Genomic DNA, 20,278 nt, shown 5'->3' with positions numbered 1-20,278 from the left:
AGTGGAAGAGATGTTGTATCAAAAGAAGTTTCAAAAAATCAATGAGAAGCATGTGTCTTCTTCTATGAAACAAGAACCAGCTCGATACAACTCAGGTGTGCAAGCAATGCTGGATGAGACTTCCATCTCTCAGAAAGCATATAGTACACTGTTTAAGGCACTAGCAGAGAAATGTCAAAGTAAGAAGCATAAAGGTTCGTTACTTCCAAAACCAATGCAAGTAAAGTCTGTACGCCAACATGTGAACTCAGAGGTGTTTGAGAAGCTTGGTTCACCAGTACATATTGAAGCAACATTCATTGCTAAAGATAGAGAGGTAATCTTTAACTAGCACAACAATATTTTCTTTGATCTTGAAGCTTTACAAAGGTACGGAGTTCAGTTCTTTGAGATTAGTCAAGAAGACTGTGAAGGAGTTCTAAAATTTGTTTTGAAACTGGATGAGTGTGAGATTTTAAAGAACAGAAAAATGGGGAGGGTTACTATCACTCTAATGAACAGGGCCCTAGACATATCAATTACAAAAGATGATGCAAGATATTTCAGTGTTCAATCGGAGAATAACATATTACCACTTGGATCTTTTGAGGTATCTTCTTTATCATTGAATATGACTGTGTATTACGTTGAAATAATTTAAACACTAGATTCTTTATGAATGTATTATGAGATTAAGCATTGTATAAGAAAAACGAGAGCTATTTCTCACACAAAATCACACAGAAATCTCTATAAAATCCACATCTTTTTTATGGAAAATTATTAATCAAGACAATGGGCAATGGGTTATGCATAGATTAGAAAAAAACGAAGGAAAAAGCCAAGGGATGACTCCCCAACAATGGCACTAAGAATGTTAAGAGCTCACCCTAACCCCCCTTGAAACAAATCTAATAAGGGATTACGTAGTGAACCGCAACTGTCATGAGCATCTTTCCAATGGGCTAGAGCTCCCTTGAGGTCTCCAAGCTCTACAAGTCCTTGAGAAGCAATTCCACCATGTCTCTCGTGAGTGTTGTCTCATCACCGCGTTGCAAGGATTCTATCATTTTCCACTATTATTTCACAAGGATATGACGACGTGTGGCATGTTATCTGCCATGTGGCGGATCATCGTCAGACATTGGCCTGCATGGGGGGCATGTTAAAATTGAGGAGGACGACAAGCGGTCACAAGGGGGCAGCAAAGTACCAAAAAAACCATCAATAGGTGGTGTGAAAGCTAAAAGATTTTTGTCATACTACCTCAAAGACTGTCGAGATAAAAACAAGCAAAAGATGTTTAATCGATGGAAAGATCTACATAATGCAATCAACGACATTGGAAATGAAGGTTCAATCCAACATTGGAAGGCAGATGTGTGGATTTCACTTGACAAGATCTTTGCATTCATGGAGAAAAAGAGCTGGAGCAATAGTGAGATAAATTATTTGAAAACATATTAGAGACTTGGAGGAAGGCATTCATTGCAGGATGGAGTGATCAACATGTTACTCATCACATGGTAAGAACTTTAAAAACTGTTGCAATCTCAATATTGTGAGACCAACTAATACATACATATGATTTTTTTATGTTTTGCCATTGATTGCAGCATATACTATGTAATCATACACCATATTTTGCAAAGACATACGGTTCATTGTCAATATGGTCAACTCAAGACATGGAGAAGTCACATTATACGGCAAGAACATGTTACTTTAAGCACACTAGACATGGTGGAGGCAAAAATCGAGCCAATATTCTTTTAGAGTTACATCAATGGACTTACAGCAAATTAATTCACAAAGTAAAACAAAAAGACGCATTTAAGTCCTCATCATTGACACGTGCAATACAATTGATCAATAAAGAAAAGTGACAATGTGCTTCGAATCAGTCAACTGCAAGAGAGTGCCATCAGTTGTGGCGTCACTCAAGAGTCAGGGTTGGGAGAAGGTGGTGTAGATGAGGTGGGCTTGATCTTCTTCAGTGGTCTTCCTTCTTCGCCTTCCTTTTCCTCTTCTTCCTCTTCATCTACTGCCGAGAGATCTATTTTTGGCATTTGCACCGTTGGAGGTAACAGTTCCGACCGGCTTTTTCTTGTCCTTATTAGATATCTTTTTCCATATGGATGCAATGTGTCTGGGTCTATAATTCCCGCTACAATAGCATGCGCTGTATATGACAGGTAGTAGGGACATCTTAGTACTTGGCAACCATACCCCCTGACCAAACACCCATAGTGCAAACTGTTTCTCGACCACCTTCTCAGCATTTAAAGGCACTTCGTGTCCACCACAAAACCTGGATAGTACTTTGAATGCGAATAAAGGGAATTTTGCATTGTCTTTTGAGAACTCCTTGTGAAATATAATGATCTGCGTATTAAAATTGTAATCATCATGACTCATGTCACTGCTTGCTGTTGTCAATTTTAAGCAAGTGTTGTAAATTGCACGTACCTTTTGATTATTCAAATGTCTTATATATTGAGTGAGAGCAACATCCCTTCGATGACCTGTTGACTTTGAAGTGGAAGCTCCGGATGATCTTGAGCCTCCTGCTCTCAGGAAATCATCATCATATACAAAAACCTGATACTAATGTTATATGTTTAATTGACACAATCAAAGTCCACATAAATCAAATTCTTATCGTTTGAAAAATCTTCGGCTCTATTACCTATTGATTTTCATCACCCTCAAGCATGGATCTTGTCCACAAAGGGATCGTGGACTTACTGTCTTCATGCACAGTAGGTGCCAAAAATTTACTCATATTTGCCAAACCAAGACAGTCGGCAATCGGGTTTCATATGTCCTAGCTTCATCGAACATCTTCTTTAATATCTCCTTGCCAGGCAGGTACTCGGAGTCCTGGACACTGCAAAATCAGCTAGTAGATAATTGTCAACTCCTTCCTCTATCCAGTCCATGTCTGCTTCACTAAAATTTGCTAAGGCAGCCAAGCTCTAGTCTTCATGAATATTGAAATGTTGCATAATGTCTGTTAATAATACATAATCAGCTTGGGCTACCATAGTAAAGTTGGGCAAGGAAGGTAGTGACAACTCCCCTTGTTCATTCTCATTAGATTGACTGTCTTCCAATGAAAGAGGTGTTGCATCTCGAAGGGGATAAGGGATGCATTAGCCTCAAAGGTTTCCTTTTTGGCCTCTGCCCTCTCCTCTGCTGGGTCTATAGCCACGTCTTCCTCAACCCCATCATCCTCGATTGGTACTTGAGTGCTTGCTAAAGTCCTGTCTCGAGCTCTGAGTCCTCAGTAATAAAGAAGATGCAGAAAACAAAGAAAACCATAACTAAATTCGAGCAGGTGACACTTCTTTGAGTGTATTGGGCATTTCTCCTCTACTCTATTGTTGTAGCAGCTAGGAATCTTTTCAAGACAACAGCTAATTCTCCTCTTCATGACTTTGTGTGTTGCAAAATCAGATGGATGAACATATCATTCACCATCGGACATAACGATATTGGCAGAAATAGTGTCTTCACACTCCTAAGAGCTCAACGGTCACCAAGAACAATCCTACAAGAATTAATGGCATTCTCAAGAGAAAGTTCCTTGTTGAACATTGAAGATAACTCATGCAAACGCTTGTGGGCTTGTGCATTGTACAAGAACATAAACAGCTTTTATGCACGACTCCCTAGCCTCGTCATCCATGTCCAACTCTTTCAAAGACATGCCTAGGTTTACCTTTTTAGTATCCATTGTAAATGTATAATCTTTTGGCAATTGTTCAATCTCCTCGTATGTAACGTCTTCTATAATTTGAGAAAGAGATGCTTTAGATAGTGTGTTCAGCATTGTAAGCAATTGCCCTTCCAAATATATCTCCGTTACTAGAGGCGTATTCTTGAGATTTGACTCCAAATCTTGATCTAATGGAACAAGGTTGCCATTCACATAATGATATCTGGTGTAGTGAAAAGTTACAATGAAGTTTTGAGAGCCAATAATGTACTTGCAAACTACTGACTTCTTCTCCAAAACAGAAATGATGCCTTCTGTATTTCTCCTGTCCCATCCATTGTCCAAAAAGTCCAGTGCCTTACTTGACTTGTAAATAAACATTGTTAAATTATTTCTTATTTCTTCATCAAAGAAAAAGTCAACAAACACTTCGATAGGCATAAAAATAGTAAGCTTGGCATTCTTTGTTGCACAACGGATGCCTTAAGAGACTTCTGTATGTCATGATACAACCTAATCCTATAACTTTCACTAGTTTGTGAAGTTGGCAATGGCCAATCTTTGCTTCCAAATAATGGGAGGGGTAATGGAGACAAACGACCCCATCAAAAAGACGTGTTTGGTTTAAAGTACTACATATCATAGAAAAATATGCCGTGGTCTGCAAGATCTCTATGAGTTCTTCCTTTGTAAATTTGTTCTCCTATATATGCATGGAAAGCGTCAAAAATCCCACTTATACTCTCCACTGGTTGTTGCCAGTCTATCCTATTGGATGGATAAATATTGCAGAAAATCAAAAGATTAGACATTTTTAAAACAACAATTAGACACTTTTAAAACAATAAGGAGACAGGATTGAATGGATAAACAACTGCATAATAACAACAATTAAACACTTTTAAAACAAAAGAAGCTTTGACTAAGATACCACTCACAGTTGGGACGATATCGTGGAAGACTAGGAGGAAATTTTTTCACCCTCAAGTCTACATGCTGGAAAACATGTTGTATTAGTACCTCTATCACACGCTTGCTAGTAGTACGAGGCTTTCTACAGGTTGCCATTTTTTGTAGCAAAATACACATAGAAGAAGAAGATGAGAGCTTAATTTGGAGGAGACTTAGAAAAAGAAAGAACGACTATGTTGGAGACAAAGAAGATCATAGCTAGTTTTGGGGGGAAACTTAGAGATTCTCTATCATTAACTACCACTACCTTGCCGATTATGTTGGAGATAAAGAAGATTAGATCTAGTTTTGGGAGGAAACATTTACTCAACTTAAAATAATAATAAAATAATACGTGCAAAGATTTGGTAGTATTATTTTATTATTATTTTAAGTTGAGTAAATGTTATTTTTAGATGCATTTTGAGCATAATTTTACTCTATTTTCTTGAATTCTTGCTTTAAAATGCCGAATTTCTCCGTTTTACGGAAGCCTTCATCTTCAATAGGACGATTCTTGAAAGTCACATGATATTTAAGATAAGTGTTACCTATACAGTGATGGTCTAATGGTCAATAATAGACTCAGGCAAGGTCTCAAAAGATTAATATGAAAATAATTATGAATAGACCAATTAGAGAGTAGCTCTGCAACTTATATGGATTATCATTTATCTTTGTAATTATTTTGAAAGGTTCATAAAATCTAGGAGCTAATTTTAGTAGATGTTACTTCCTTGTCCTTAATTTGTCTTTTCATTTTAGAAGCATATGAGGTGAAACTTTATTTTCAATAGATTTAGGCATATTTGGATCATCAGAAATACATTCATGTTCAGAATTACCCCCTTGCTTGAGAGAGAATTGTCATCCTCATGATTGAATCATGCAAAAAGTTTTATGACTTTATGAGGTAAAGCTTTTAGAAGCCCTTGAAGATTTGAATATAAAAAGCTTTAAACCTTGCCAAGCATGTAGGGATATAAAGCTTTTGAAGCTTTATAGCTTATGAAGCTTGTAAAATTTAAAGCTTTGTAGTTTTAATTTTTAGCTTAAGAAAATTAAGCTTGAGAAAGTGTTATGCTTTTATAGATTCAATTAAGAAAACTTATAAAAGCTTATAAGGTATTAAACTCTCAAAGTCTTTAAGCTTTTAAGCTTATAAAGTATTAAACTCTCAAATTAAGCCTTTAATCCTTTAAGTAATAAAGGTTTTTTCTATGGTAGCTTTAGCTAACAAAACAGCAAGGTCCTAGTGATAATGACAGCGCAAGCAACAAAGGGAGAAAAAGGAAAAAAAAATATTAAAGCTTTTTAAAGCTTATGATATAAAAGCTTTAAGCTTTTTAAGCCTAGCAACAATCGAAAGATATGGCTGGCAACACATAGGGAGATAAAGGAAGTAAAGCAGTCGGTGATGGTGCTATTCGTCACGAAGAGAGAGAAGGGAAAAATAGACGACCAAAATCGCGAAGAGAGAGAAGGGGAAAATAGACGACGAAATCGCGACGAAGAAAGAGAAAAGAAGAGGGAAAGCGATTGACAATAGGCAGCGTAAGAGAGAGAGAGAGAGAGAGAGAGAGAGAGAGAGATGACAATGGCAAAATTCAGCGGAGGAGTAAAATTTAAAAAAGTTCTTGGCAACGGTGCATATAGGCCCGAAACCAGAATTTTTGTTTTGAGTAAAATTGTGGATTAAAGAATCCTCCCCACGATGTCCAATATTGATTTCTTAGTTTGGGAAGTTACTGAAATTCTGAGAGTGGAAGAAGAAGCCTCAATCTTGACTCATTCCATCCATATGGTTGGATTTTGGAGAGGATAAGGGCATCAAAAGGTGGTTTTGGAGAGAACTTTAATAAACAAAATTAAATAAACAAGAGAGCTAGAAAATAGAGAAGAGATCTCCCTTGGATGAGTGTGGCCCTTCTACTACTCACCCATATTGGGTTGAATCTCCCTTAGATGAGTGTGGCCCTTCTACTACTCACCCATATCTATATGTATTAAAAAGCTTGCTTTCAAAAAGATAAGTCCAAATCAAAGCATAAGTGCTTTTGAGTTTTTGGGAGTAAAAGCTCTACAAAATATAGTAAGCTACAACTATAAAGTCTTGGGCCTACTACCAAAAGTATAAAATACTAATTGGTATGTATAAAGGTTTGAGGCCTTAGCCTTACAAAAATATTAATGTCAAAATATAAAACCATAAAAGGTGTTCACATGTCTTCCAAATAACTCATAGTGGTCCAACACATGTTCTACTCCCGATCAACACATAATCCTCCACTCAATCATCACCTATATCCAAAATAAAACTAGTTAGTGCACACAATTGATTAAACACATTAATCCTGACTATATCATACTAGCGCACATAGCTGATTAAACACATTAATCCTGACTATATCATACTAGCGCACAGCTGATTAAACACATTAATCCTGGTAGATGATGTGCATCCAAAATAAAATATCCCAAAATAAAATAATGGCCATCCCCATAGAGAGGGTTCTTTCCAAAACAAGACCAAATTGTGTTTTAGAGGAAAGAGTACATTAGATTAGAAGTCATCATGAAAAAGGATAGAGACTGCCCTCATAATCGAGGAGTCAAGATATCTTGTTGAGCCTCGGGGAGCCACTCTATGTGACCTTCTTGTGAGAGTTATGAAGGGAAAACACTTGGTGAAATCATTCACCTTTCCTTACGTAAGGATTGTTCCAGTCAGATTTAGGAGAACTTATGGAATAGCCATGCATTGGATATTGTGACATGGGGCCCCGATCTACCCTTGGTGTGATTATTGCTATAGATAGAGGAGGGTAGGAGTCTCATAGCTGGTGTCAAAGCGAGGCAGGTTGAGATTTGGGCGTATGATTTTATCGCATGATTCGTGACCTGAAACTGATACTTTGTTATCTTCAATATGTTTGTTCACCAAGATATCTACTCTTTGTATGGAAAATAGTTTCATGTTTGTAATGTTCACGAAGATATCTACACTTCCTATGGAAATAGTTTTATGTTTGTAATGTCAAATACAGTTTCTATTAGCTTTGACCTCACCTCGGTACGATTTCTCTATGGTGGTGTGTCAACGACGATGTGCAATTTTAATGTGTTCTTTAATTGATGGCCCCCCAAAAGAGAGCACGAGATAGAATAAGTGTGTGAATATATATGCGAGATAGAAATGGACATTACCTTAGGCAGACCCATAGAAAAGTCAGTTTGACATAGTACTAAGAGTTGAGTCTTTTCCAATTTGCCGTTTATAATTTTAATTTAGCTTTATCTCTTGGTCGTTCGGCCACGTGGAGAGGGGAAGAAACCAGGGCCAGTAGTTGTGGAACCGCCTTAAGCCTGTGGCGCTACATCAAAAGGGGGCAACCTGTGAAGCCACACGCGTGTGTCTTTCCTCCACGTCCGTGATTCTGCCAAATTTTGCGTTTGTTGGCGCAATGGCTGCCCTAGCTTCATTTTCTCTGTGCAAGTGCTCCTCTCCTTGCTGTAGCTTTTCTCCATCTCCCTCTTCTTCTTCCCCGGGAATCCCATCCCCCTCGAATTGTAACAGCTTCTCTGCGTTTCGGCTCTCCGCCAAACCTTTAGTCACTGTTTCCAATCCCGGCAGGTCTCGGTTGTTTGCGGTGACCAGCGATGACGAGTGGGGAGAAGAGCCGCCACGGGAAGACCGTCCAGATTCGTTGGAGGAGAGTGTCAAGAGTAGCGTGGCGACGATGGTGGAGGAGGTGAGCGGCGTCGCGGAGCTGAAAAAGGCGCTGGTGGACAGTCTCTTTGGGACCGACCGTGGTCTTAAGGCCAGTAGCGAGGTGCGGGCTGAGATCGTGGAGCTCATCACGCAACTGGAGGCCAAGAACCCTACCCCGGCCCCCACCGAGGCCCTTCCCCTCCTCAACGGCAAATGGATTCTCGCGTATGTGTTGTCAGTCCCCTTCCATTTCACTTCGTCGTTGTGAGCGTCGTGACATCTTATGGAGTGCTTCATGCTCTTGCGATTAACAGGTACACTTCTTTCTCGGAGCTCTTTCCCCTCCTGGCTGCCGGAACCCTGCCGTTGGTGAAGGTTGGAGAAATTTCGCAGTTCATCGACTCCACTGCCCTCACCGTGGAGAATTCTGTCTCCTTCACCGGTCCGCTTGCCACCACTTCCTTCAGCACCAGTGCCTCCTTTGAGGTCCGGAGCCCCAAGCGTGTGCAGGTAAAGCCCTTTTTATGTTTTCAACTCTGTTTTCCTCCTGGTCTATTTTGGAATGTTTGGTAATCGTGTGGGGTTGGCTATGGCAGATCAAGTTCGAGGAGGGAGTCATTGGGACGCCTCAGCTGACCGACTCCATCGAGATCCCGGAGAATGTGCAATTCATGGGCCAGAAGATCGACCTCACGCCCTTTCAGGGTCTGCTGAGGTCTCTGCAAGACGCCGCCTCCTCTGTTGCCAGAACTCTTTCCGGCCAACCCCCTCTTAAGTTCCCCATCCGAACAGACAAAGCCCAGTCGTGGCTCCTTACCACCTACCTCGACAAAGATCTGCGAATTTCTCGTGGTGATGGGGGCAGCATCTTTGTTCTCGTCAAAGAGGGAAGCACTCTGTTGGAGGACTTGTGAGCCAAAATTCACATATTAGGTGTTTTAAAGGCTTGCAAATTTGTAAAGAGGTGGATGTCAAACAGAGCTAAGTCATGCAAATTTGTAAAGAGGTGGATGTCAAACAGAATTTCTGGTATCGATGTAAATTTGGGAATGGTCTTAGCAGGAAAGTAGTTTTTAGGCTTCTTCAAGAGAAGGTAGTTGTGATGTGGTGTTGTCCTTCACTTTGTTTCGACATGTTCTGTGAGGCATGTCATGATAAAAGGCAGTGTTTTTGACTTCGTAGTCATTGCCTGTAAAGTTCGTATCGTAGGAAAGAGTTTGCATTTCTACACAGGCTATGTAAGACTTGTCTAACTTGAGAGTATGCTGGGGCTGGTTGAATGCTTTTTCCACCAAAATCATGATTGTGATAGCAAATGGGAGAGGCTGGATTTACCCGCCTCCTTGTTCTCTCCCATTTGAAACTCTTATGTATGCGTGCCATATATATTTGTGGAAAAAATGAGCAGTGCTCGTAGATCTCTCTCTCTCTCTCTCTCTCTCTCTCTCTCTCTATATATATATATATATATATATATCTCTCTCTCTCTCTCTCTCTCTCTCTCTCTCTATATATATATATATCTCTCTCTCTCTCTCTCTCTCTCTCTCTCTCTCTCTCTCTCTATATATATATATATATATATATATGTCTCTCTCTCTCTCTCTCTCTATATGTGTACGCTACTACATGCATACATGAATAATATGTGTGAACATGTAATTTTTGAAATGTTTGTTATATCAACATTCAAGACTTTTTGGAATTCTGATTTGAGTATTTTAGTTACATGTGATCCACGAAATCTGTTGTTAAAACTTTGGTTTGAGCACTTCAGTATCTTGGTCTGAGTTTAGTACATGACATGTTTACTTTGATATACAATTAAAGAAAAGTTCGTTTCCATATAAGATAAGTTTTGGCAATAGACTTGATCGGAAAATGAATAGTTGAAGATAACATAGTGCGAGGTGGGTTAGGAGGGGCACTTGATTGAGAAGACTTTGGCATGATGAAAAGGCCACAGGCCACAAAGAAATGTAGGGAAGTGATGCTCTAGAGATTGCTCCATCTTGCACTGAAGCATCGCAACTGCTTGATTGCTATTTAGTCTAGAAAGCTATGCCTCTTTCTCAGCCAGGTGGTTACTATTGTTGGAGAGTTACGCTGCGTAGCTTTTGCTAGGACATGGTGGTATCGTGGTGGTGGCCACGTATGAGCCGTCGGGTGGGACTAATCCTGAAATAGTGGTTTTATTGGAATTAGTCGAGTAGCTCTACGTTTCTCAATATCTATTGAGTCTATGACATTGCGGAGGCACTTACTTACCTATACCACCTACAAGTTTAAAGTAGCGAGCGGAGTTGAGGGAGGTGCTATTGATAAGAACAAATCCTATGAGATGAATACTTGTGTTGGTGTATCTTTATTCGATGTAGGTTCTTGTCATGCCAACTCCTAGAAGGATGGAGTTGAAGATTTATTTGACAAGTAGACTCCACTTTTAGGAGCTGAGGGTATTATTTTTTTGCCCTTTGTTGTGGTTTCCTTGTTGTTGGGAAAAGGAGGCTTCTTGAGGGAGAGGATGATGGGCTTGCTTAGGACATTCTGGTTTTGTGGTGGGGTGTGAGCTTGTTAGGTGGGACTAATCTTACTATAACCTCAAAAATAAGCACTTTTATTGGAACTAAAAAATATTTATTCAAGTCGTCTTTTAGGAATCGAGGGCAAATTTATTTTGTTTGCCCTTGTCATTAGCCGTACAATTAGGCACTTGTGGTTTTCTTGTTCTCATGTGTTGCTTGCTCTCCCTTTAGCCCACCTTGCAAGTTGAGGCTTTTTCTCGATTGGTGGGAAGCTGCCTTTTGTTGCTTCTGTTTGGGTACCCATATGAGGAGAATACCATCATAATATCCTTGAACATATAGTTGGTGCTTGGGCACCCATGTTTTATGACATTGGAGTAATAGGGGTTGGTGCCATGGTGGTGGTTGTAGCTGCTTCTTTCTTTCTTGATCATTGGAAGTCTCTTGAGGGAGAGGATGATGGGATTGCTTGGGGGTCTAGATAACTGTTTTCCTAATAGAAACCTTGTGTCTTGAGCAACATTTTTGGTACATACGTTCGATAGGAAAATGGTGGCTTGATGAACATTTCTTGTAAACACATTTGATAAGAAGATGGTGGCTTGAGCAACATTTTTGGTACATACGTACAATAGGAAGATAGTGGCTTGCAAGAGGCTACTGGGTGGACTTTGGGAGCGATCAAGTGTCTTTGTGTCCCTTCTTTTTTTTTTTGCAAGCTTACGGTTCTTCGATGGGCGTTTGGGGATCCATACCTGCGTGTTTCCCTCATAGTATCCTTGGGCTTGTAGTTAATCTGGGAGGACCAACCAATGTTGAAGTATTGGCCGGGTTCTGTCTTCTTCTTTTTTGGCTTGCCTGTGGGGCAAAGGCCTTAGCAGTGTGTATGAGGGCTTGCCTTGCTGCCCATCAACCTTTGCTTTCAGTGAGTTAATGCACCTTTGCCTTTCATGAGTTATGGGCATGACATCCTCTAAATAGCCAAATTTCAGAAACTCTCTCTAATCCTCTCATTCATTGAACATTAGCTTTTATTTGCCATGAAATTCTCTCTCTAACCCCATGCCACTAGGCTGTCTAGGCTCTCTCTCTCTCCACAATAACTATGGCAGGCCTTTTGGAAAAAATTTCCCAATTTCTTCAGCTTTTTTTTTTGTGTTTCTTAGTCTTCTTTTGGGGATCCAAAGTTTTATTCAACCATCATGGTAGCTCTGGGTGGGCTTTGGGGGCGATCAAGTGTCTTTGTCCCCTTTTTTTTGTGCAAGCTTAAGGTTCTTCGGTGGGCGGTTGGGGATCCACACCCGCATGTTTCCTTCATAATATCCTTGGGCGTGTAGTTAATCTGGCACCAACCAATGCTGAAGGATTGGCTTGGTATGGGTTTGATCTTTCTTTTTTTCTTCTTAGTCTTCTTTTGTGGATCCACAACTTTATTCAACCATCATAGTAGCTCTGGGCAATGCGTAGGCTCCTAGGCACCCATTATTGGTTACCTTGGCTATGGTATGGGGTTAGGGTGCCCGTCGATGGATAAGCTTGGTTAGTTTTCCTAGGTTGAGGGAGGGCAATGGGAGAGGCATTGGAGCTAGAGATAGTTCTCAATGAAGAGGTTAGTTTTTCTTTCAGAGAGGGTGTCGACATTGAGGCTCTGGATTTCCTTCCTAAGGTTTACTATAGTTCTTAAGAAGCTTCCTTATGGAAAAGGGCTATCGATGTTAACGATGAACTTCAATGTGAAGGGAAGTTGGTGAGATGATGTTAAGGTTGGAGCTTCAATGTGAAGGGGAGTTGGTGGTGATGTGAAGCTCCAATGTGAAGGGCAATTGCCAATGATATTAAGGATGGAGCTTCAATGTGAAGGGCAGTTGGTGGTGACGAGGACTTAGAAGCCGGTTCCACTTCATGGCATATGAGGATGGTCACCTCCTTGCTGTCAAGGTCTGTTGCCAATTGATTTGGCATTGAGTGGCACTAGTCCAGTCTCTTCTAAAGATCACTTGGCCTTGGAGTGCACGTACATCAATCACATGAAACCTACATTTGAATGGATTATTGCCAATGTAGAATTTGGTTAAAGAATCCAACATTTTTTATATGTATTTCATATTGGACATAAAAATTTTGGTTAAAGAATCTAACATTTTTTATATGTAATTCATATTGGACATAGCAATGTAATAACTCACTTGTGTCAGTGTTGGTTAGGCCTAGAGATTTCAAGGTTGCTCTAGAAACATATTATTGGGAAAAGATCTTAGATGTATGTGAGCTTGCCACAATCACAAGATATCATTGATTAGAAAGCCAAGCCACACTTATGCGGGTGTGATTTCTTTATCCTTTGTTGGTGTGAGGATAGTAGGGGGCTTACCATCTGTCGATGTATATACAATACTTGTTGAAGTGATTGCCAAAGAAGATTTGTTACTTCACCCATGGGGAGTAGTATAAGAGTCGTGTTGCTAGTGGTTGTATATTGATTGTGCATTGGATTGTGCATTGGACTTAACCTCTTCTGAGGATGATTTTCACCTTGATCACACATGTAGGGCCTAACTTGCAAACTAAGAAATTAGCTATAGTATGAACAATTTGTGTGAAACACCCTAACCTTTGAACTCTCTACTTATTAGTCACATGGGCATTCATTGCATAAAACCAAGAGAGGGTTGGCCTAGACATACCCATATTTGTCATTGCAATAAATGCCAACTATGGACACTAACCAAGAGAATAATCACTACTAATCAAATCAAGCTTTCAAGCTTTCTTGGCTATGGTGTTCTCTCCCATATGAGAGCTAGAGTATAGACTCCTCTTGAGCCTAAACCATGTAAACTCTGGTTAATGAGTAACATGTTTCTTTTTCAATGGATTTGCTTCCTTTCAATGCTCAACCCAACAAATAAAATAGGATTCAAGATCACACAATTTTTAGCACCCCGTCTTCATCTTGGAATCCAAGGGTAAGGATACTTGATCTCATCCTAGTACATTGTGGTACAAGCAATGACCTTATAACACAAGGTAAGACTGTGCAAGTGTGAGGGAAAAAGGATGAAAGGACCAGATGTACGAGAGATCAGAGCAAAACAACACAGCATGAAATGGGTGAGTGAGTGTATATATGATGGTGAGTGAAAATATGTACAAGAGGCCCTCTGATGTGAGGTGACTCTGAGTAGAAGACCAGTGCAGAAGCAAAGATGATCTCGGAGAGCTAAAGCACAGTCAATGGACGCCAGCTTGCATCAATGTGAGGCAAAGGCACTCCGAGAGGTGGTCAGTGTCTAAGGCTCGCGTCAATGTGGATGCAGAGGCACTCCAAGGTGGTAATGAGTAGCGGAAGGTGAATTGATGCAAACTCTAGTGACAAGGGTGCTGCGATACCTGAGGAGTCATGAAGAGCAAAGAGGGCTGCCATACCGGGTGGTGCAAAATCTAGTGACGAGGGTGCTGCAATACCTGAGTGGTGGAGTAGTGGTGCAAGCTCTGGTGACAAGAGTGCTACAATACCTGAGTGGTGGTGAGGAAGATAAACAGAGAGGACTGCCATCCGATGACGTGAGATGGTGAGTAGAGAGGGCTGCTGTCCCGAGGTGAACTGTAGAAGAAAAACGTAGATGTGTTGTAGCAAAGAGCGGCCTGCTATCCCAAGATATGAACTAATGATAAAACACTAATGTGTTGTACTGTAGCAGAGAGTGCGCTGCTGTCCCAAGGTGTGAGCTGATGTAAAACGTTAAGTACTCTACTATAGTAGAGAGGTCTTCTGTCCCATGAGTTAATGTAGCAGAGACTGGGCTGTTGTCCCAAGGGTATGCTGTAGAAGAAAACGTTGAAGTGCAGAGAGTGGGCTGATGTCCCAAGGTAAGATCTACAATAGAAGAAAATGTTGGAGCTGACCTGACAACTAAGATGATATGCTAATGTAGAGCAGATGCCAATAGGCAGCAAACAGAGCAGCAGATGATGAAGTGATACCTGATGTGGTACACGTGCTGAATGATAAGGCTATGCTATATGTAGTAGTGTGAAATTGGTTGGTCCAGAAAAGGAGTTGTTGGCCAGCACATGATGAAGTGGTACCTCAATGATGTGGTACACCTGCTGAATGATGAGACTAAGCTATATATAGTGGTGGTGTGTTGTTGGTCAGTATAGAAAAGGGATTGTCGACCAACAGTGAGACCCAAAGAACAAATAAATCGAATAAAACCCCCAAAAAAATCCTTTTTAGGGCTGGGAAAAATACCATTTTCACACCCCCTCTCAGGCCAAAAAGGAGACTATGAGAGAAGATGAGAAAAAATGAAGGATACCAAGGTCCCACACTGACACTCTAGCAGAAGAAATGTATCCCCCTCTGGAAGCAAAGGCTGATAAAGTCATAGAGGGAGATCATGATGGCAAAGGTAGTGAAGGTAAGTTGATGTAGATGGGTTGATCATCTCCCAAAGTAAGATCTTGAATGGGGCTCTCCTATGAGTAAGAAGTCCTATTCCCTGTGTGATCCAGATGAGAGTTTGAAGAATCAACTTCTGGTGAGAAAAATTGTCCTCCAAGAGCGTGGGTACACGTTCCATGTGTACTCTCAAGGTCTTCAATCCCTTTGCTCATGATAGCTCTGATACCATGTGAGGGAAAAAGGATGAAAGGAGAGATGTACAAGAGATCAGATCAAAACAACTTAGCATTAAATGGATGAGTGAGTGTATATATGATGGTGAGTGAAAATATGTACGAGGCCCTCTGATGTGAGGTGACTTTGAGTAGACGACCAATGCAGAAGCAAAGATGTTGTCGGAGCTGAAGCACGGTCGATGATGAAGGCTCGTGTCAATGTGAGGCAAAGGCACTCCAAGAGGTGGTGAGCGTCGAAGGCTCGTGTTCGATGGATGTAGAGGCACTCCGAGATGGTAGTGGATAGCGGAAGGACTCACGTTTTGCTTGCCAAGAATGAGAGAGAGAAGATTGCTTGAAGAAAAGATTCACGGTGGAGTTGAGATTGCTATTAACCAAGAAAAATATTTACAAGCAAGAGAGTCACTTGAGAGAGAGACGCGAGTCACGGCCGTCATCACGGGGGCGGGGGAGCAACCGTGACCCGAGGGGAGAGAGGGAGAGAGTTGAGTGTGAAGTGATGAAGACTCTGGTAACAAGGGTGTTGAAGAATTCAATCACACAAGACTTGACATATGTGTCATCTCAAAGTATCATAGACATAACATCGTACCATGCTGTCTAAGCTCCTATCCATGTAGTTATCTCACATCTTTGAGCATGAAGAAAACATGAACTCCTTTGTCACTTTCCATCATTGCTTTCATCAAGGAGGTGCTCCATTGTCAAGAAAGAATACAAAGCACAACACCCAAGTATTCTTGCTCCACACCTCTCTGCCACATTGAGCTTGTGTGTACAATTTGAATTCCAAAATTATCATTGACATTCATATACCAGTGCATGTAAACCTATGTAGGCTGCATTGTTAAACTTGCAGGTTTTTTGTGTGTACTGTGATTGAACAAGGGAGAGAGCCCTTTAAGGGGCTTACTCAGGCATGCCCTTACAAAACTTTGAATCACAAACCAAGCGCTTGAAGTGCTCACAAAGTAGATCTACAAATGGGATGCGCATAACATACCATAGCCTTATTGGATATAGGAGAGGAAAGGACTAACAGGAAAGAGAGGAGAGGAGAAGGAGAAGAATGAAGAGAAAGTGCAAAGGCAGGCAGGCTGAGGCGTGGTATGTTGACCCCTTGCACCAAATTGGGACCAGTTCTTGCTTTCATCACCACTGGTATAACGTGACAGTTCAAAAAGCCTAGATTTTCTTCACCGAGCACCAGACTTTGAGGTATATCATTCTAGTTCAACCAATACACAAACTATCTAGTGCTATATATGGCTCGGTAACGCTTGTAAGCTATCATCAATAGATAATCAAGCAAAAATTGCACAATAATATTATGTGACGAAAAGATTGCTGGCAAAGAAAAATCCTTCCTTGCAGCAGGCACACTTCCAGTTATCAATTTCCAAGGTTTTATTCATTGCAAAACAAGTGACATGATTGTGCAAGTTGACTAAAATGATTGAAGCCAGCTCTTCATTGCAACTCCAAGCGTAGATAAACAAACATAAAAGGAGCGGACTGAGAGCTGGAACACAAAAAAACTCGATGATGGCATAATAAGGTCACTGAAGATTAAGCGTGTGACATGGAACTCATCCACTAAGCTGATAAGGGCTGAACTCTTAAAAATTGTCATTTTCAAATGCCACTTTCGCCCTGCCCTTTACAACTCTGAGCACTTCCTTCTTGATCCTGCATAGACTCTGTTTTTTGCATTTCCCCGTGTCTCATGAAGCCTCTCTAGAAAATAATGAAATGCAAGCTAGTTATAGGACAAAAGGTTTAGACAAGTAGTGACAAAACATCCAAACATACAATTAGGTTCTCTCTCTTGCAACCTCTTTACAGTTGAAAGCGTTCCAAACCAAGGATTCCATGTGAGACCAGGAAATTTTTTCTTTAGGCAACCACATATCACCTGTTGCTCAACATTGTAGAACCCGGCATGCATGAGTTCAGGTAGGATCCATCCTTTTTGGGATTGTAATTTTCCCACCTGCTACATTCACAAATGTTCTGAATTGATTCATAGCAGCAATCTCTTTCTGTTCCAATGCCAATTGCTTCTCTTTTAGTGCCTCACTTCTCTCCACTGCCTTCTTTTCTCTCCGTGTGCGTTCCTTTTCTAATCTGCAAAGGTCAAGTAAAGCTTTAGTTGCAATAGCACACAAGATTAACTACACAGTCCACCCACCAATTGAAAAATAACACAACAGTGCAAGGCACACACTTAATTACTTTTCTGAAACGGTGAAACAGTAGAGAATCTAACTAAAAAAGTCAGTAGAGAGTTGGCACTCAAAACACACCTATAATCTGAGCGAAAGAGACACTAAACTAAACAGTATAACGTATGTGCATGCATTGTGATATGGAATGTTAGTAGAAAGGCAGATTGGGTTTGGATGTGGGGTTCAATTGGATTGAGAGAGGATGCACTGCCAGATACCATGGCTGCCAGGTTGGCATTGACACCTCCCCAGCCCAACAATTTCTGAATGTGCTCATGAGCATTAAAAGCAAACTTCAGCATTGTAGTAGCAGGAAGTTTGATTGGCATCTAGAACTTTGGTGGTTGACCGAGTGCTGCTGGCCGCTGCTTGGTTCATAACTTCTTGTTGGCTTTTTCTTCATAGGGGATGCATTGGCCAGTTATGTCACCTCATTTTCTTTGGTCAGGATGGCACAGTACACACGAGGGAGTTTCTTCAGAAACCATTATCCTACCCAAGCAAAAGGGGGGATTGACATAAACCCAGAGGTGCAGCGTTTGTAAGATAATTATCACAATATTCCTTTTTTGCACTCAGCCATGGAAGGACTTTCTCATGCAGCAGGTTAGGTGTACTCCAATAAGGGGAGGTGACTGGATATACAGCCAATGCTTCCATCTTTTCGGAGGTAGAGCATCGCCCCCCATTCTCTCCTTTGGTTAGATCCCTTCTACAGGCTTGGGATTGCACGAGGAGGTTCTGGTGCACATACGGTATCTCTGCCAGGGTACAGCATACGACTGCTTATCGTACAGAATATTGTACGGTACGATACCATACGTACTCGTAGGGATTTTTCAAGAAAAATAATTTTTTTCCCAAAAAAATTTGCATTTTTTGGGAGGTAATGGTCTTTTTTTTGCTTATCTATGGCTGTTTGAGCTTCCTCTGTACTATGATGCTTCCCTCCTTTCTAAAATACTCCATATCTGGACTTGGAAATACCTAAGTTTATAAGTATTTTTTTAAAACACCATATTTTATCGTACGATAAGAAAACAATTTATATCGTACTGTGTTTTCCCGTACGGAATCGTATCGTACGAACCGTACGGTATCGTACCTGACAACTATGACCTCCGCGATCAGTTGAGGCGGCTAACAGACATCCCATTATGTAGAATGACTCGACCTTGGATGTGTATGGTAGACCTCTTAGGCTAGGTATGCATAGTCAGTGGGCTGCCATGCACTAGTAAGAGGAATGTGCAAGTTGATGCTGCCATACCCAACCACCACTGGATCACAGGGAGGGCTTCATCACTCGTGGTTGGGAGTCTTTTCAGGGACACGTGTGACTATTATCCCTTGTAAAATCCCATATTTTCTCATGTGTGAGAACCTTCCCTTTATATATATATATATATACCTTCATAAGGTCAGAAAAATCTGAACTTACGAATTGAGAGATTTGAGAAAGAAATAATAGTGAAGAAGGACAAAGACAAAATTGAAAGATAAAAAATAAATAAACTAACAAACCTAGCTACTAAGGAGAGGAAATCAAAAGATAATATCAAACGAAGACTTTTAATTAAGACATTAACAAAAAAACAACACTTCTCGCCAACCTCTCTCTAGCGCAACTCCTGAGCATTTTCATGATAACATCACCTCCAGCTCTCCACCTCTGCTAGTCCATCTGGTCATAGCTCATGGCTTTGCTCTCCAACTCTCTTATGATAATGATGCCCTCTCATGGCTTCAACTTCCATCCACGTCACCAGCACAGATACCGCTCAACCTCCTCTCAATCCGGGCTCCATCTCAACTATCTCCTCCCTGTCCTCTCTATCACATACAACTTAAAGATTCTCTCCATCCCAGCTATCTCCTCCTTGTCGTTGTTTCCATCCATGCCTCATGGAAGCCCCATTTCAATTCTATCTCTCAGTTCACAACCTCACGACAACATTACTCTCTCCATTCCTCTCCCATCATCTCTTCCATCTTACGGTCTACCATGCACAGTGTCAAGATCATCAGATTCTCGATAATGCAAGGCGAGACTTGAGGATAACAAGGAATTATGGGTGGAGGGTGTCTCTCCTTGTAGATGGGTATGTCCAGGACAAGGTACAATATGAGGTGAGGTGAAAAGACGAGGGTCAACGTAGACTATGCCAAGGCAATGTAAAAAGTGAATTGGCTACCACTTGTATTCAAGTTAGCCATCTTCCTTTCTATTCGGAACTGCAAGTAAGCCATTTTTAATTCAAAATATTTAAACTGGTTTTATTTTTGAAAAGCAAGCAAAGTGATTTTTTTAGCAAGAACTTGTGTTGATTAATGAAATGATACAAAATGATATTTTCACCCTAGTTAATTGTCTTGGATTGTGACCAAGTTGTCCATGGTTGACCTACCCATCAGGATAGAACTTGATTCCTTCTAAGGGTTAATTTGTACTGAAGCCCATGTGATTTCCCAAGGCCTAGCATTTGGCTTGACAATACCATTGTTCTCTTGAGTACTA

The 20,278-nt window shown here is 40.8% G+C and overlaps 2 protein-coding genes across 3 annotated transcripts in view; one reads left to right on the top strand and one right to left on the bottom strand.

The window, feature by feature from the left end:
* Nucleotides 1-8,017: 8,017 nt before the first annotated feature.
* LOC147617552 (putative plastid-lipid-associated protein 2, chloroplastic) lies at nucleotides 8,018-9,601 on the top strand. The gene is made up of 3 exons (XM_086775826.1): nucleotides 8,018-8,588; nucleotides 8,678-8,873; nucleotides 8,960-9,601. The coding sequence occupies exons 1-3, from the start codon at nucleotides 8,116-8,118 to the stop codon at nucleotides 9,275-9,277; spliced, it is 987 nt and encodes a 328-aa protein (XP_086631952.1). The 5' UTR covers nucleotides 8,018-8,115; the 3' UTR covers nucleotides 9,278-9,601.
* A 7,374-nt stretch (nucleotides 9,602-16,975) lies between these two features.
* Nucleotides 16,976-20,278, bottom strand: part of LOC147617551 (uncharacterized) — a 49,714-nt gene continuing 46,411 nt past the window's right edge. For both annotated transcript variants that reach the window (XM_086775824.1, XM_086775825.1), the window contains exon 6: nucleotides 16,976-17,659. In XM_086775824.1, the coding sequence (XP_086631950.1) occupies nucleotides 17,485-17,659 (175 nt within the window). In that variant the 3' untranslated portion in view covers nucleotides 16,976-17,484. The remainder of the gene's footprint in view (nucleotides 17,660-20,278) is intronic.

Source organism: Cibotium barometz, chromosome 36 (assembly GCF_041138505.1).
Source record: "Cibotium barometz isolate CiBa-2024 chromosome 36, ASM4113850v1, whole genome shotgun sequence".
Lineage (NCBI taxonomy): Eukaryota > Viridiplantae > Streptophyta > Polypodiopsida > Cyatheales > Cibotiaceae > Cibotium > Cibotium barometz.
The sequence above is the reverse complement of the archived record's forward strand: the minus strand, read 5'-3'. Positions and strand labels throughout refer to the sequence as shown.

Bases quoted from the DNA above. Each gene is read 5' to 3' on its own strand.
- LOC147617552 (XM_086775826.1), top strand. From the start codon at position 8,116: ATGGCTGCCCTAGCTTCATTTTCTCTGTGCAAGTGCTCCTCTCCTTGC. The intron at 8,589-8,677 runs GTATGTGTTGTC...TGCGATTAACAG, and splicing joins AACGGCAAATGGATTCTCGC to GTACACTTCTTTCTCGGAGC. The intron at 8,874-8,959 runs GTAAAGCCCTTT...TGGCTATGGCAG, and splicing joins GGAGCCCCAAGCGTGTGCAG to ATCAAGTTCGAGGAGGGAGT.